Below are 16,292 nucleotides of genomic sequence, written 5' to 3'. Positions count from 1 at the left end.
CTCTGATGCCATGCCCTCAAATGTTTATTTCCTCACAGAACAGGGACAAGAACTTTAGATGGGAAAAACACAGAGGCTCCACTTGTTGCACAGAATAGTATGAGGGAAAACATCTCCCCTAGATTGTGTTTCTGAGACAAAGGATGGAGCACCCCTGCTGCAGATGTGTGAACGGGGCAGGTCTGGTTTCACTCTGTGCTCCTAAGTCTTGGGGCAGGCTGTGTGGAGAACCTACAGCAGCCTGCTCCAGCTCCTGCTGCATTATCCATGACAACAAGTTGGCAAAGGAAATATTTCCTGGGGTTCTCCAGGCTGCAACCTCCTGGAGGAGCCAACAGGAGCTCGTGGTGCAGGACACACTTGTGGCCAAACCCTCTCGTGAAATCCAGACCCACAACTCAATGGAAGCAGGGGGAAAGGCAGATGGGAGGGCTGCTGTGGCCCCAAATACAGTTTATATCCCATTTTTATCCCATTTTACCTCCCCCCTCCCGTGGTAGGCTGTTGCTTGGCAACCCTGCATCCTTGCTCCACCGCTGCTCTGCGGTGCTGCTGCTCCCCTGCAGCCCCTCCTTTGCACCAGGCTTGGGCAGAGCCAGGCTCACACGTGCTCCCAGCAGCCTGCAAGCACAGATATCATCTCCTCTTCAGTGCCTGCAGGTAGGTGGGAGTCAGGAAGATGAGAATGTGGAGGACACTGTGCATTGCCCAAGGCATGGAGAACTCTGCTCTTCCTGGTGCCTTCCTTGTATTGACTCTGGCCAGGGGGGTGTTGGCTCCCAGCTGCTCAATTCTTGTTTTGTTTATGTGGTTGCTACTCCTCGTGAGCCACTGGCATCCAGAGCAGGTAATAAAAATCAGTATTTGGCTCAGGACCAGGGATAACCTTCTTCCCACATCATTACAGCCCTAAATGGATTGCACTGTAACAATTATTAAAGAGAGGTCTGCAGAGCTTTGAAACCATCATTTTTTTAAAAACTGTGTTGAAATTGTGATATTCCTTCAAATTTCCTCTTTTCCTACCACTTCTTCTCAATGAGAAGCAGTTGTGTGTATTTAGACATGCCTGCATCCAAACCCAGAGGAGTTCTAGATCTGTTGCTAAAACGCTTTGACACCTAACCCAAATAATGGAAAATCACATTTAGAAATGAAATAGTCCTCTTGGCTCACCCCTGTCATGCTGCAAGGTTATGACATGTACAGTGTGGCACAGCTGTCCCTGTGATTTCAGTGTCTGTAATTCATTCCATCCTATCTTGGCATTACAATTGTTTGATGCCAATTATTTACTGTCTTGTCTTTGCACACACATCAGACACACAAAGGGGTACAGTTCACCTTTATTTGGAGGTTTTCAGTGGAAATCTCCAGTGCCATAATGCTTGGGGTGTCATGTTATGATACTTCCCCTTCTGAGAACCAATTAGCACTGAGAGAAGCCTCTCTGCCCTTCTTCAAGCCCACGTTTTCACCCTGGACAGTTGGCTGAAATGTTGTGAGCTGTGTCCCCACCTTTTTTATTTACCTATTTTACATGCCACCCTCCTCCCCTACCCTATTTCATGTGTTAGGAACAAACTTGTCTGTATGAAGATGTGAAAATTAATAAAAAAAAAAATTGAATATATTTCTCCTGGCTTCTCCCCTCTGAATGGAAATATTTTTCTTCTAGCTGACAGTCTTTTAAGCAGTGAGAATCTTACCTTCTCTGTTTGTTTGCAAGGTGCAATGCAAAGAGAAGTCTACAGCATCAAAAAAACAATCACTACCCTATGTTTTGATGATGTTGCTCAAAATAGAAAAATCTGTTATTCTCTGAAGAAAACATGAATCATACACGGGCTTTAAAATCCTTCCCACAGACTGGATTTTTCCATGCCTTACTCTAGCATGAATTTCTAAGAAACATCTTTGTCAGCTGCTCTCATCCTTCTCTCTAATAATTTCTGAACCTGCTGTCCAGTCTCAATCCATTTGCTTGCCAAGTTAAAGTAGAACATAATTAATTCATTGCTTTAATATGTGTATAAGAGTATAAACACTCACCTGGGAGAGAGAGAGAGAGAGAGAGACCAATCCCACTCCAAGTTGTTGAAAAAACTGGAAAAATTCACAGACATCTGACTTAAGTCTTCAGTCTTCTGACCAAATATCCAGAGGAAATTCCTTTTCCCACTGATCCTGTGCTCACAGAACCACCTAATGGGGAGAGCTGGCTGGTTCTCATCTTCCAGATGCCACTGGAACCCCAGGAATGAGCTGCACCAGAAAAGAGTAACTTCAGGCAGGGTAAAAAAAAAATAAATTAAAAAAATCCCTATTTTATGCTTTAAAGCTCGGTGTGTATTAAGCCATCCAGAGTGTTTTGAAAGCTGCTGCTTTAATTCATGAGCATATCAAGAGTGAATGGCTAATTGTGTGTGTACTGCAAGAACAGGTCATGCGAGAGAGCACATTTTTTTGCCAGATAACAATATTCCTGCACATTATCAGCTTGGAGCAGTCAATGGCTTCAAATGAAGCCAATTGTAGTTATTCCCTTGCATTTTTGGGATGGAATAGATAGGTATCAGCAGCACAGATGCTTTCACAAGTAGTTGCATGCAGATGATTGAGATTTTGTTCCTCCATCCTGAGCATTCCCAGATGCATGGTAACAAACAGAGCTTTTCAACTGGTATCTTCTTAATGGTACTTACGGAACCAGAAATTCCTTTTCCATTCTTGAGTGTCTCATGGAAAATATTTAATTTTTGCAGCTTGTCCTGATAAAAAATGGCTGACTGTGAGCTTATAGATATGAGCATTAGGCTTGGTAGCCAGTGAATATCAGAAGGTTTAGCGATTGGTTTTGACAAGCATTCAACATTTATCTGAATCTTTCCAGTATCAAATCAGGCATGAAGTCTTCTGAGGAAAACCTGTTCTCACAAGGCTTTTGATTCTCCTGTTTCCAGAGTGATGGAAGCTACTAAAAAGCTTTCCCACTTCTGCTCCTCTTCCCTTCTTAGCCCCTGGTCCTTTTATCCCTCTTTGAGTTTATGTTCCTTTATTATGGGTGCAGTGACAAAGCTTTAGTTTACCTGAAAATCTGGGGAAGAGTGGTTCAAACTTGTCATCTTTAAAACAGATATGAATCAGAGAGAAGATGGAGAATATTTCCCAGTTTGGTTCAGAAGATCGAGATTCGAATGCTTTGGACTATATTTCACCCAAATATTCACAAATTCTTTGCATATTTTCATTTAAAAGGGATAGAAAAGTGCTTCCTGAGAGATTCCATGTTTTGTTTCTTTATTGTTGTTATCTCAGAGGGGTATGTGCTTTCTTTGGTTTTGTTTTTAAACTGACTGGGACTACAATTCCTTTCTTAGCAGAACTGAAAAATTTCTGAATCTTATTCAAATGAAAATCATGACTTAATGTAGAACTGATTTTTCTTAGTTATAGCCCTCTGTGCTTATCTTTACCTAGTGTACAAGATAATAACTCCTATTTTCCTTTCAAATTGCTATACTGCAAGAAAATAGCAAAGAAAACTCCAGACAGGGAAAGAGGTCAGTAATGAGGAGAGACAGAATGATTTAGAAACTGAGGGATGACTGAGCCAAGGTGTCATCTCTCCCAGAAACTGGGCTGATCATTCACTTAGATTCTGATTTCAGGCATGTTCATTTTTTATCTTTTCTTTTCCCCAGGTCTTCTGACTGTTGAGAACTTCCTCTCTCACCACGCTTTCCCTTCACTTCCTCTCTACTTCCCTCCCATTCTTTCTTCCTTCAGGTGCTTTTAAAATCACTTTCAAAGCTGAAATCGCAAATGAGTTTTTTGCATTTTGAATGACAATGAGGGGCTCTGTTTGAATAGCTGAATGCTTCAATGGCAGATATTTGACTGAGTTCCCTAAAGCCCAAAGCCTATGAAACCATCCAAGATCTGAATAGAACCAATTACCAATTACAAGGAGCTGCTGCTCCTTGGAAGATTCTTTTGGGTCTTTTTTTTTAAAGTCCCAATCAATGCAGACTTATTGTAGACAGACTACTTTATCTTTTTCTTTGAAGAAAAAATTTCCCTGCAAAACTGGTTGTAGGTTATATCTGTCATCCAACAGATACATCATCTTCCAATGTGGGGATGTGAAAACATTCAACCACTTGGATCCTTAATTTTCAACTTCATTTTTACAAAGGCTTTCCACGAGGCAGCTCTTATTTGTGTTGGTCTGCTGTGGTCATTCCTTGTGTGTTTGCTTACTTAAGGTGAGGATATGATGCAGGTGCATTGCAAAATTGGTGTGCAGACCCCACCGTTTAACCCTTCCCGTGGTTTTCAGTGGAGATATTTCAACTGCAAGCTGATGACTGGGTGGGATTGGTCAGACTGGTCATGCTGGTGATGTTTCTCCATGTTCTTCATGCTGGTGGCTTGGGGGAGAACTGGAATATGCGAGGCCAGAACTGTGAGAAAAATGTTTGGTGCTCTAGATATCCCATTGGAACCAGATGGCTCAAACTCTTTAGGGTTTCAGTGAGGTCCTAATAGAAAATCTTCTCCTTGTGCCTCCTGCAGCACAGTGTGACATGAAAAGTTGCCTGAAATGCATTCAGGGTGATCATCAGCTGATTTGAATTGTTGCTATGTCTCTTAACTTCAGGAGATCTTCCTCATCAAGCTGTGTGGTAGGTGCAGAAAGCAAGGATGGTCAACCCAATGCAGTCAACCAGTAGATGGTCTAAACCCAGATTAAGAATTTGAGACTATTTTAAGATTTTTGATCCTTACAATTAAAACAAAAACTTCAAAAGCATTTTTTTTTTCCAGAGAAGATACAGTTATACGCAGAGTTTAATTGAGATACTTTGCTGGAAAATCACTGAATTTGTTTTAGGAAGAACTAAGTAATTTCCAGCCACTTGATTGTATTTTAATCAAACAAACAAAGACAAAAAACCATAAATGGGGATTCTCCTTCATGACCTTGAGTAGCCTTGATTGCAGCTGAAGCCTGATCATGCTTGATTTTCCAGACTTGAAAAGCAGCATCCTGACTGATGTCATGTACTTTGCGTGGAAGTTATCGTATAGCCTTCTTTCTCCACTTTGACAGATTGTTGAATTTTAGTTTCAGCCAAGTCATTCCCTGAGCAGCAGGACCAGTGAACCCTGCTCTCATGCAAAATTGCATCCTGCCTTCCTCCTCCCCTCCTTAAACCCAGCTCGGGACAAGGATTATGCTGCCTAGTTGTTTGGATTCTGTTAAAAAATGTTAAATATCCTCTGGAAGTTGGTTGCTTTGCCTTTTGGTGCCACTGAAGAATAAATTAAAGATTTATTCTTTTACTTTGCAGCTGCTGTGGTTGTTTTAAATGAACTGAAATGCACACAAGCTTGTTTGAGACAGTTCTACAGGAAGCTGAAATTTGCCAAGGGCTACCAGAGTTATGTAGATGAGTAAAGGAGGTAGAAATGTATAGGAAGGAGGTTTATTTATTCTGTCATTGTAGAATGTCTAGAACATTGTATCTCTTAAGCCCTAAACATGTTTCGGGCTTCAGAAGAGGAAACACAGCAATTCTGAAAGAGCTGCCTGAACAAATCTGTCATGAACTTCTCCCAAATGCTCTCAAATCTATACTTAAACATTTCTGCTAGTCACCAGCTCTCTTCTAAACAGATTAAAGTTTTGTTATTTTTAACAGAACTTCACTCCCAATAAAACCAAATTTCTCTCTTTTTCTTTCTTTCTTTCTTTCTTTTTTTTATTTTTTTATTCTCCGCCAAGATATTTGCACTTCTCTCTCTTTAATTTTTGTTTTACAGCATCAGATTTTATTTTCCCCTCAAGAGCTTCCCTGGTTGCCCACATCTTTTTTCTTAAATGCAGCCATGACTCCCTGCCCAATATTGGTCTCATCTCTCCTGCTTTCCCTTCAAGGCTTCAGTCTCTCCTGGCTGATAGCCCAGCCCAGATGGGATGCAGGGAACTGAGCTCTCTCCTGATGGCTTTCACTGTTTGGTTTTGTCAAGAATTAGAAAGAAGGGCCTTATACAACACCTCAGGGGTGTATTCTCATCTGTCCTCTAGGGCTTCAGAAAAATCCCCAGGCAAATCTCCTTCCCTGCCCAGTTCTGCTGCTGCTGAGCTTCCTGCAGATGTCCATCCCAATGTCTTTCTGGGGGACGTCCTTTCCTGGATTTCATTGCAGTGCACAAGGCAGGGTGTTGGCAGCAGGGCAATGTCTGCTGCTATAAAGCATTTCCTTAAAAAAGTATCGTCCCCCAAACGTGAAGTCATCCTGTTGGTAGCACACTGGGGATTCTGCAGGTTGAGATTCCTTATTGCTTTGTTGTGTTTGCTTTTCATCTTACAGCTTAAATCCAGAGTTGCCCTAATGCTGTTATGTATTTCACAATATTGATTTTTTTTTAGCTGTCTTCATTTAATGTTTTTCCCCCTTTTTTCTTTCTTTTTTCCTTTTCAGACCAACCTTCACATCACAGATGCAAAGAAAGAATAGGCTCAGAAATTGCTTTTAGTTAGAGAGACTGTAATTTACTCTTTCACTACAGGAGGAAAAAAATGTCTCAGCACAGAAAGAGACGCAGATGAAAGGCCAAATAGTATCTGGACCTGTGTAAGCACTGCAAGATGTGTGTGTGTGTATGTATTTTCCTTCAGTGGTGCACAGAATCCCAGCCAATTATTTGATGCACTCGCCTGTCTGGGCTGTGACCTTCTAGAAGGGCCCCCTCCTCCAGTCCCCCCACACGACTTGTCAACACATTAGTCATATACAACTCAGCTGATGCCAAACGGCCGCAGTTCAGCCAACTATTGAGAGGCTGCAAATTCTGCTGCCTTCTTCTATTGGTCTTGGGTTTTTCCACTGTGCGGACCTGGTGGTGCTTTAAGACTGCGGAGGGCTGAGGTTAGCGCTGGTCCCTGCGCCGCGCCGGGAGCCAGGGGAGGTGAGCAGCGGGCTCAGAGCGCTCCGAGCTGCCGAGAGCGAGCCAGGAGGGGAGCAGAGAGAGGGAAGAAGCAAGGAAGCAGGGAAGGAAGGAAGATGTGCCCGCCTGCCCGCCCGCCTGCCGCCGGGCCGAGGGGAGCCGTGTGAGGAGCAGCAGCAGCAGCAGCAGCAGGAGGAAGAAGAGGAAGAGGAGGAGGAGGCGTGCGAGGAGCCGGCTCGCCGCGGCTCGGTGCCGGCCGCCGCTGCTGCCGCCGGGGATGCTGGTGTGGCCGCGCCGGAGGATTTTGTCACCTGTGGCCCTGCCCCCGCCGCCCTGCGGGCGCCTCCCCGAGCCAAGGACACACCTGGGCCCCGCCGCGCTCCCGCCCCCCGCCCCCGCCGCCGGCCGCCTCTTCCCCCGCCCGAGCGCCGGGCGAGTGTCGGCGGAGCCGCGGGGCTGCAGGCGGGGCTGAGCGCTCGCTGGGCGGACGAGCGGCCCCGCAGGCTCCGAGCAGCCACCAGCCGAGCCAGGCGGCGGCCGGACCCGGTGCGCGCTGCCTGCCAGCTCCGGCCCGGCCGTGGGCGCGGCGGGCGAGGGCGAGCCCGGAGCGGGGAGCGGGGGAGCGGCGGGGGCATGTGGATGTTGGCCGTCGCCTTGCTCCACAGCATCTCGCATGGTGAGCCCCGCCGCGGGCATCCCTTCCCTTGTCCCCCATCCTTCCCCTTCTTCTGGCGGCCGGGAAGGGGAGAGCGGGTCGCGGTGGTGGCTTTTGTGCCGGGAGCGTCGCGCCGGCTGCGGGGAGAAGGGCGAGGAGCGAGAGCGCCGTGATCGCTTAAAGTCGCTCACCTCGCAAAGTGACAGCCCGGAACCTCCGTGCCTGCCTCCTTCGGAATGAGACGGTGCTTGCAGAGGCGAGGAGGCAGAGAGGCGCTTTTTCTTTCTTTTCTTTCTCATCTGGAAAAGTACCGAATTTTTGCCAAGTGCCGTAGAAATCCGTCAGAGCACACGGGGATGGTTTGAAGGGCTTTCATCCTAAGCGGTCGCGTTGAGATATTGCTATCTTTCGCATCTTTTTTTTTTGTTGTTTTTTTTATTCGCCCTCTGCTTTCACCTTACGTTTTTTTACATATATTTAAGAAGTAGTATTTTGAAATTTATTTAACTTTCATCATTTCTCCGTGAAGGTACCTGTTCCGATTTTTTTTTTCCTCACTCATTTATGTAAAAATATGCACGGATAAGCATTACATCATCTGGAAATGTTGAAGACTTTTAGTCAATTATAAAGTTAGGAAGGGAAATTAGAGTGGGGATAGAATAAGGGTAAACCTGTTATTCTTAATTTTTTTTTTTCCTTCTGCCAACTCTTTGACTGACAAACATTTATTGCAGTTTCTGTGCGTTTTTAATAGTGGGTTGGGGTATTTTGGAACATTCAGATATATTTGATTGAAAACCATGGCATGTGTAAAAATATGCTTAAATTGCTTAAGTTTTATTAAAAATGCACGTTTAGCATTGCAGTTTTAAGGACAGAAAACAAATTATTCTGGGGTGCCAGCTATTCTATTGCACTGCCTCCTCCGATCTGAGAATGTAACATTGCCTGAAATGCTTTTCACCCTGCCAGATAAATCAGATTAAACACACAATTCTCGAAATAGGCAAAGCAGGTAGAGCAGGGAAAAGATTCCTTGTGTGGAATGAATGAGAGAGGAGCACAGGGCAAAGTGTGAGGATTCCTGAAGGATGGAAATAATTGAACCTCTGGCGGAGGGTGAGGGATGAATGCTGGATGAGGGTGCCTTCACATCTTCTTAAGTAGACACTGGATGAGAAAATGCACTGACAGGCATGGCTGGTCCAGTGTGAAGCACTGGGGAGGGCAGAAATCAGGAGGTGAATCTTAAATGTGTGGATTTAGAGCGACCTTAAAAGCATTTTTTGTCTTCTGCGTGCCTCAGAATACGAGAGGATTGAAATCCCCCAAAGTGTAAACTTGGAAATATTTTTTTTTGCATTTCTTTTGGCAGTAAGGAAACTGCAACAAGTTTTAACATTAAGAAATTATCTATTTATTTATTTATTTTTGACAGGCAGCAGCACTGTGCCTTTCTCTCTGTCCTCTCCAGCCAGATACCTTGGAGGGCGAGATTTGCTGTTAATAGGACAGAAAGAATCAGCCTGGAAGTGCGCTCTGACCAGGGCTATTCATTTAAAACTAGATTTGCATAGAAATGAACCCTGGTTCTCTCCAGAAATCATATTTTAAAAGAAAAAAAAAGCAGATTTTTTTTTACTGTACTGATGCTATAAATTCTATGTTCTATCCTAGTTAGTTCTCCTTGCAAGGGTTTTTTGAAGAACACAATGATTTTTGCTTTATGAAGTCGAAGTACCTTGAAAATCACTTCCATTTATTCCTTGATCTATGAAGTCAGCAGTAATTTCACTTTCAGTTTCCATGTGTTTTTGGATCACAGTCAAACCTGAATTTGTCTCCCAAAGTGTGTAATGTGTACGTGATAGATGCATCTGCATGGATTCTGTGCTGCCACACAGCAACATCTGTACATTTGTGACTCCAGGGGCACTAAAATTAAATGGTTTTGTGTACAGTAATATTCCAAGATTCCAAGATGTGAGCATTGTGAAAACATGTAGTGGGTGGTTCAATGATTCTTTGCAACTTAAAAAGTCTGTTTGTTTTTGGCATCATACTTGATGTCAAAATGCAGATTTTTAGGTCTTCTTAAGGGAAATCATAGAAGAAAATGGCACCTACCCTCATGCTAAGACTGGATAAGATAGTTTTATCCATTGGTAACACTTATTAGGACTTATTAGGACCATTTTATCAGAGTCAAGAGTCGGAGAATAATATTTTTAAAGGACTTCAGATTTTAATGCAGTGTCATATCAGATATGTATCTCTTTGAAGGAAATGACTGCATATATAAATAGATATGTCACGTACACATTTATTTTCATTATTCTATCTATAACTCCATCTGAATTCCATTGTGTGACAGGCAGGGCTCTTTTATGAGTGTATCTGGTGAGGGGGGGACAGGTTTCTGCTTGGCTTCTGCCATTGCCTTTTCTAACCCCTTATGGAACCACACCATGTTTGCTTAAAATACCAGCACAGGTATAAATGGTTTTCCACTGTGTGATTTTAACTTAAAAATGTGTAAGATTGTTCATGTTGGTTTTGATTTGGTTTTTTTTTTCCTTTTTTTTTTCTTTTTATTTCTGAGGGGAGAAATCGGTTAAAAATAAACCCATAGGTTTAACTCTGCACTTGTAGTCTTGGGCTTAATTTCTGTTGGAGATAATGGGAACCATTTGAATAACAATAACAAGGTTGGCCCCCATATTTCCCTACAGTCACTCAGCACAAATACATTTTGTCAAATTAGATATGAGCAGTGTCACTGGGAAGGCTTTATGTTTGTGAAATAGCTTCCTTCTGGGGACAATAAAGTACTGACACGCTCTTCCATCCAATTAGTATTTCTGAAGCCTGAAACAAAAACCTCCCCAAATACCTGGTTAAAGTTTATGTATTTTGTGAGGGTTTTAAACTCCGGTTGCTGTGAGTTCTTTAAGAATACAGCTAACTATTAACCATGAATGCACTGCAGCCCTGGAAAGTGCGTGGGATGATATAGACATCAGTGGGAGCTCTGCAGCTGAATTCACTACCTTGAAAGCCTGAGTCATGCAGTTCTAATCCTGAGCAAGGCTTTTGAGTTGCCTTTCAGGGTTACTCTATCTGCACCACCTTCTCTGTTACTCTGCCTGAGTATTGCAGAATGAGCAGCAGAAGTAGCTTGGTCGTAATTAGCAATGGGGCATTTCACTAATTACAGGGAGAGAAGGCAGGGGAGGCTCTGAGGGGAGAATTGCCTCCTTCAAAATCCTGCCTGTGATCAAGCTAGTTCAGGTGGTGCTTTCAGAAAGGAGGATCTTTCAGTGACACTCAGTGTCTGCTGTGGATGTGCTGAACCCATTTCCAGGCTTCTCTCAGGCTGCATTTCTTACATGCCCGTTGCCCACAGATGCTCTGCTGAAATCAATCGAGCATCGGGAGGCACCAATACAGCACAGATGACACTAAAAATACATTTCCATTAAAATGATTTCCTGTTTGAATCCTCTCCCTGCCGTACATCTATCAATGTGGGTTTTAGCAGCGTTTTGGAAGATGGAGAAGGATCACACTGAGCTGAGAGCAGGGGTTAGGCTGGAGGATGAGGAGCCAGAGCGATGGTGGGGCTGAGCCTCCCCCAAGAAAATGGTGATTCTCAGTGCTGGGGATGCAACATCCCAGCAAAAGAGCAGTGGAAACATAGTGAGATACATGCACAGCTTGTGTGGAATTGTGTATCCAGACCCTCACCTCGGGAAGTTGAATGGATGTGCAGGAAGCATTCAGCTTGGTGCTTGTGTGTGGATGGCACAGCACAGCTCAGGGTGTTTGTAATCCAGTGTTACCCGAGCTATGAATAGCTGTTAATTAATCACCAAATGCCAAGGGGAGAAAAACTGTTATTGCTGGGCAGTCAGAGGTCATGGGGATATCTGTCTCTGTTCCTCCTGTGCTCGGGGTGTGCTGCTCCCCCAGCTGCTGGGGCTCTCCAGGGCTTTTCCTGCCGTGGTGTGGGCAGTGGCTGTGCTGGAGCTGGAGCCACAGGACACTAGTGGGCAGCAAACCACAGAATCTGTGTCTTCCTCAGCTGTAGGAGCACACAGAGCCAGCTCAAAGAGGCATTTTGCCTGTGTTTTTCTTGCAAAGGTGACTAAAAACCGGTGGATGCTGCATCTTCTTCCCGTAGCGCTGGGCAGCAGATGTGTGTGACAGTGAAGGTGTTTTTGGGAGTGGTTCAAAGAGAAGTTGTTTTCTGCAAGTTGTAAAAACAAACCTCTAAACCACCTTAAATAGGGCTTTATTGCAGCTCTCAGCTCTGCACTGTGATTTCATACAACCACAGGATTGGAAAAGACCTTTGTGCCCAACTGCTCTCCCAGCACTGCCAAGTCCAGCACTAACCCCTGTCCCCAAGTGCCACATCTGCAGCTCTTCCAAATCCCTCCAGGGATGAGTGACTGTTCCAAGGCTGGAAAACCCTCCCCATCAAGAAATTTTTCCTCATATCCAATCTAAACCTGCCTGGTGCAACTTGAGGCCATTTCCTCTCATCCTATCCCTTGTTACATGGTGAAAATATCTTGACCCCCACCTGGCTCCACTCTTCTCTCATGGAGTTTTGGAGAGTGAGAAGGTCCCCCTGAGCCTCCTTTGCTCCAGGCTCAGCCCCTCCTGGGGCTCCAGCCCCTTCCCAGCTCTGTCCCCTGCCCTGGACACGCTCCAGCCCCTCCAGGGCTCTCTTGATGTGAGGAGCCCTGAAATGAAAACAGAATTTGGGATGTATTTCGGTGGAATTTCCTCAGTGCTGCTGCATCTGGAAAAGTTTAGAAATTGATTTTAATTTTGTTTGTTCTTGAGTAAACTTTTGTCACAGAACGCACTGATAATTTGAATTATTTGGGAAAATCTCATGGGTTTTGGTGATTAGCTCATCCAGAAAGTTCCTCCAGCTCATGCGTTGTGCAAGTCTCTGAGCTGGGCTCAGGTTGGGCCTCACTTTTTGTGTCTTTACCTGAATAAGAGACTTAACTATGCTGCCCTCTCAGGCGAGGGGGTTGCTTGGGGTGTGGAAATAATCTCCTCTATTTACATTATAATTATAATTTATATATATATATTTTTATATATATATATTTTTTATATATATATAAAAAATAATTTTTTTATTAACAATTGGAATGACAAAAAAAGCAGAAAGCAACAAAGTGAACCATCTTTCTGGGGGTGGGAGGTCAGGGCAAAGGATTGAGGAGCAAAATATATAGACTTTTTTGTTTTCTTCACCAAGTTTACTCTAATTAAAAAGTTAAGATATGTGTAGGATCAAGGCCTGTTTGAACACACCACTCATTTAGCCTTTGAATTTTTTTGGCACATGCCATTTATCAATCTCTTGGTCTTGCAGTCTTTGAGGTTTGCAGTAGGAAGGACAAATTCCATCTTCTACTTTAAAAATTGAAGCTGGGAGTAAAAATTTTTATTCATCTTTTATTCTAAGGTACATTTTTTGACATTTTTAATGTGTTATTTCTTTTGAGTCATTGAAACTCTAAATATCCTACAACAATCCATTTAACCAACATAGGTCTGCAACATACATCAGAATACTTAATTATGTCAAGGTGAATGTGTAGGTGTCTGCAGTTAAATTACTTGTTTCACAGTATATTTTATTTCATGATCTTATTTAATCACCACTTTCTTTTCCTTTAAACTGTTATTAAATCAATGAAATTAAGATCTGAAATTGCAATTCTTCAAACGAAGCTTTATCTTCTCAGTCTTCACCTCCCTGCCCCTTAAAAACATTTCATCAAACAATTGGCGGTTTTGAAAATAAAATAACACAAAATGGGAAGTATTCAATAATAAAAGCCTTTCACAGCTCAATATTTTAGAGCACTGAAGAGAACATTTTCAAGAACAAGCCACTGATTCCTCAGGTGTTTGTTGGCACTGGGAGTTTTTTTTTGTCATTGCTTGTCTTTGGATACTGCCATTCACAAAAAAAAAATTCTTATTACCTCATAAGTATTTTTTTTCCCCATCAGAGCATTGAGTTACTCATCAGAAAAAGAAAAAGTAGGGTGTGTCAGTAAATACCTTTCACAGTGGAGTGGGCAACAAATGCTATGATCCGTTTTGAGGAAGGAAAGCAAGGCAGGTGGATGGACAGACAGGCTGACAGAGATTAGCAAGTCTTCCCAGCATCCCTGTTTAAGCTATTTTTACTCAGAAGGCAGGGAGTAAGACTTAAGAGTGAGCCAGCAATCCTATTTATAGCAAGCCATTTTTAAATGCAAAGGCTCTGGGAAGGAGAGTCACCTCCATCCTAAACACCAGGCTCCCTGGAGCTCCCTCAGCACCGAGGGAGGCAGCAGCCCGAGCTGCATCACTGCTGTGCTCCTGCTGAAGCTTCCAGAAGGACATTTCCCTCAGAAATGCAGGAGTTTGGGCTATGGGGCAGCCCAAGAGCACTGCTGAAAATAGCTCTCTGCTGCACAGCCACGTGGCAGAGACAAGGGCACACACAGGCATCACCTGAGGAATTCTCTGCCTGGTGCCTCTCCAGGTATTCTCTTGGAGATCCTGCTCGTGTGGCTCTCAGTGTAATTTGTCAGGGATACAGCTCCTTCTGAGATTTTAAAATAAGTGTATATATTTCTGCACATTTACATATGTAAATCTGCATAGCTTATAATTGCTTAAAAACTACCGTGTATGGAAAATCTGGCGCTTGCTTTGCTGTCCAAGTGTGCTTGATGCTATTTTCTTCCAATTAATTACACTGTAATCCCATGCAGAAAATTTGTGGCTTAAGGTCTATGTTTTGCACTAGGCTAAAAATTATTCTCAGTAACTTTCTGCCATCTAAATTGTTGCAGTAACTTTGGGGAGCCCTGCAGTGTTTTAAGAATATCCGAATAATATTCTTGAAATGACCGGGACTATTTCAACGCAGCCAGAATATAATTATACTGCACTGTAGCTGCAAATAGTTGCCTATCTCCATAATCTACTCACAGTGATTCTGTAGATAAGATTGTGGGGTTGCTGTGTCTATATAAATATCTGTTGGTGTGAAATCCTCTCGTGTGGTTTTGCGAATGGAGCGGCTCATGCTGAGCCTGCAGGCTCGGGGCGTTCGTCTCTCAGCCTTGCAGAGTGGCAGCCCCCAGTGGCTCCAGGTTTTGGGTGCCAAAATGGAATTCAGGAATTTGTGGAAGAGCTTGCTCCCTGCTCTTCCTCTTTATCCCCATGATAGCAACTTGTTCAGTAACGTTTTCTAGAGGTTTGGTAGTTAGTGTGGAGTTCAAATGACAAATGTCAGTCTTTGAAGTGTAGTTTTTGGTTAAGCTGGCTCCTGTTCTAGCTGGGAAGAGTTTTGGGGATGCTGGAATGTGCAGGCTTGGAGGAACCCATGTTCCACCCACTGCTGTCATGGCAGGATTTGAGTGCACCCAAATCTACTTGGTTGCTGTTTTCCCCAGGCCATGGAAAGGTGATGCATAAAGTGCAAGCTCTGGCTTCTGTTGAATTCTCCTGTGCAATTGTTTTTCTATCAGAAACCATTGTGTTTTGGGGTTTTTTTGTTTATTTTTGTTTTGTGGTATTACCTTCTGAAGTCTTTGGGGTTTTTTGTGTGAGTTTTATTAGGAACTTTGGCCCTGACTCAGGAAAATACTGTGAGTGCATAGAGTCAGTCACTTACTAATTATGAGGTGAGCATGTGACAAGTGTTAGAATGCTCCTGGCTTGAGCTAAGGACAGAACAAGTCCTTGACAAAGTCCTTTTTGTTATGAAAAGCAGATTCAGATGTCCCTAGAATGGGATCTTGCTGAAAAAAAATGTCATTCAAGCAAAATAGGCTTTAGGTGGACCTCAGTTTAAACTGCAAAGTGGTTCACCATCCACATTACACATTGTCCACCCGAATTTTTTCCTCTCATTAAGCGGCTTCTCTGTGGGGCAGTTTAAAAGCCAGTTCACATATTATTTCTAGGCAAGTAAACCATAATTTGTGCTGCAACTGCACTTGTGAAGTGCAAAGCAAAGTGTTTGCTGTGTCATGATACAAAGGAAGTAATTTGGGAAGCTGTCAGTGAAACAGAAGTTCTCCAGTTATGTTTGCAGACATCCAACGTAGAGAGCTTTTTGCATAGTTAAGTGATTTTCAAATGTCTACAGTAATATTTGCATTATACTTTATGCTTTTAGCTGTATTTATTTAGGGAGCTTTCCTTTGCGTCTTTCTTTCTAATTTTGTTGCATGACCTCAAGGTTTCTCTTCCACAATGACAACCTTTTCCACAGCCCTGTTCTGCAGGGGCCCTAGAAACCAGATTTTCATTTTTCATCATTTCAAGCACAGGCAGTGAGGTTCATCCCACTATGGAACCTGAGTGCTAGGTGATGATTACCATGGTTTTTGTTGTGTCAGCTGTGGCTGAAGCTTTTTGCTCTCAATTTTTTTTTGGTAAGTATTTATCTATAAAATGCAGAATGAATGCTTAGGGGAGAGGGAGGGATGGGGGCACAAACATAACTTTTAGTGGGGAGGGTAAAGGAAGTGAAAGGGGTGAGTTGGAAGTGCACTGGTATCCAGCCAGTGATGGAAGGTGTGGGGAGAAGAGGGAGGATATTCACAGGGCATGAGTCCCTGGGGGACAGCAGGAGGCT

General features: G+C 43.5%; 1 protein-coding gene across 3 annotated transcripts in view; it reads left to right on the top strand.

The window, feature by feature from the left end:
* The first annotated feature begins 7,571 nt into the window (after positions 1 to 7,571).
* The window catches only part of DSCAM (DS cell adhesion molecule), a 471,606-nt gene continuing 462,885 nt past the window's right edge, over positions 7,572 to 16,292 (top strand). For all 3 annotated transcript variants that reach the window (XM_030957750.1, XM_030957759.1, XM_030957769.1), the window contains exon 1: positions 7,572 to 7,633. In XM_030957750.1, coding sequence (XP_030813610.1) covers positions 7,591 to 7,633 — 43 coding nt within the window. In that variant the 5' untranslated portion in view covers positions 7,572 to 7,590. The remainder of the gene's footprint in view (positions 7,634 to 16,292) is intronic.

This window comes from Camarhynchus parvulus, chromosome 1 (genome assembly GCF_901933205.1).
Source record: "Camarhynchus parvulus chromosome 1, STF_HiC, whole genome shotgun sequence".
NCBI classification, from domain to species: Eukaryota; Metazoa; Chordata; class Aves; order Passeriformes; family Thraupidae; genus Camarhynchus; species Camarhynchus parvulus.
The sequence above is the reverse complement of the archived record's forward strand: the minus strand, read 5'-3'. Positions and strand labels throughout refer to the sequence as shown.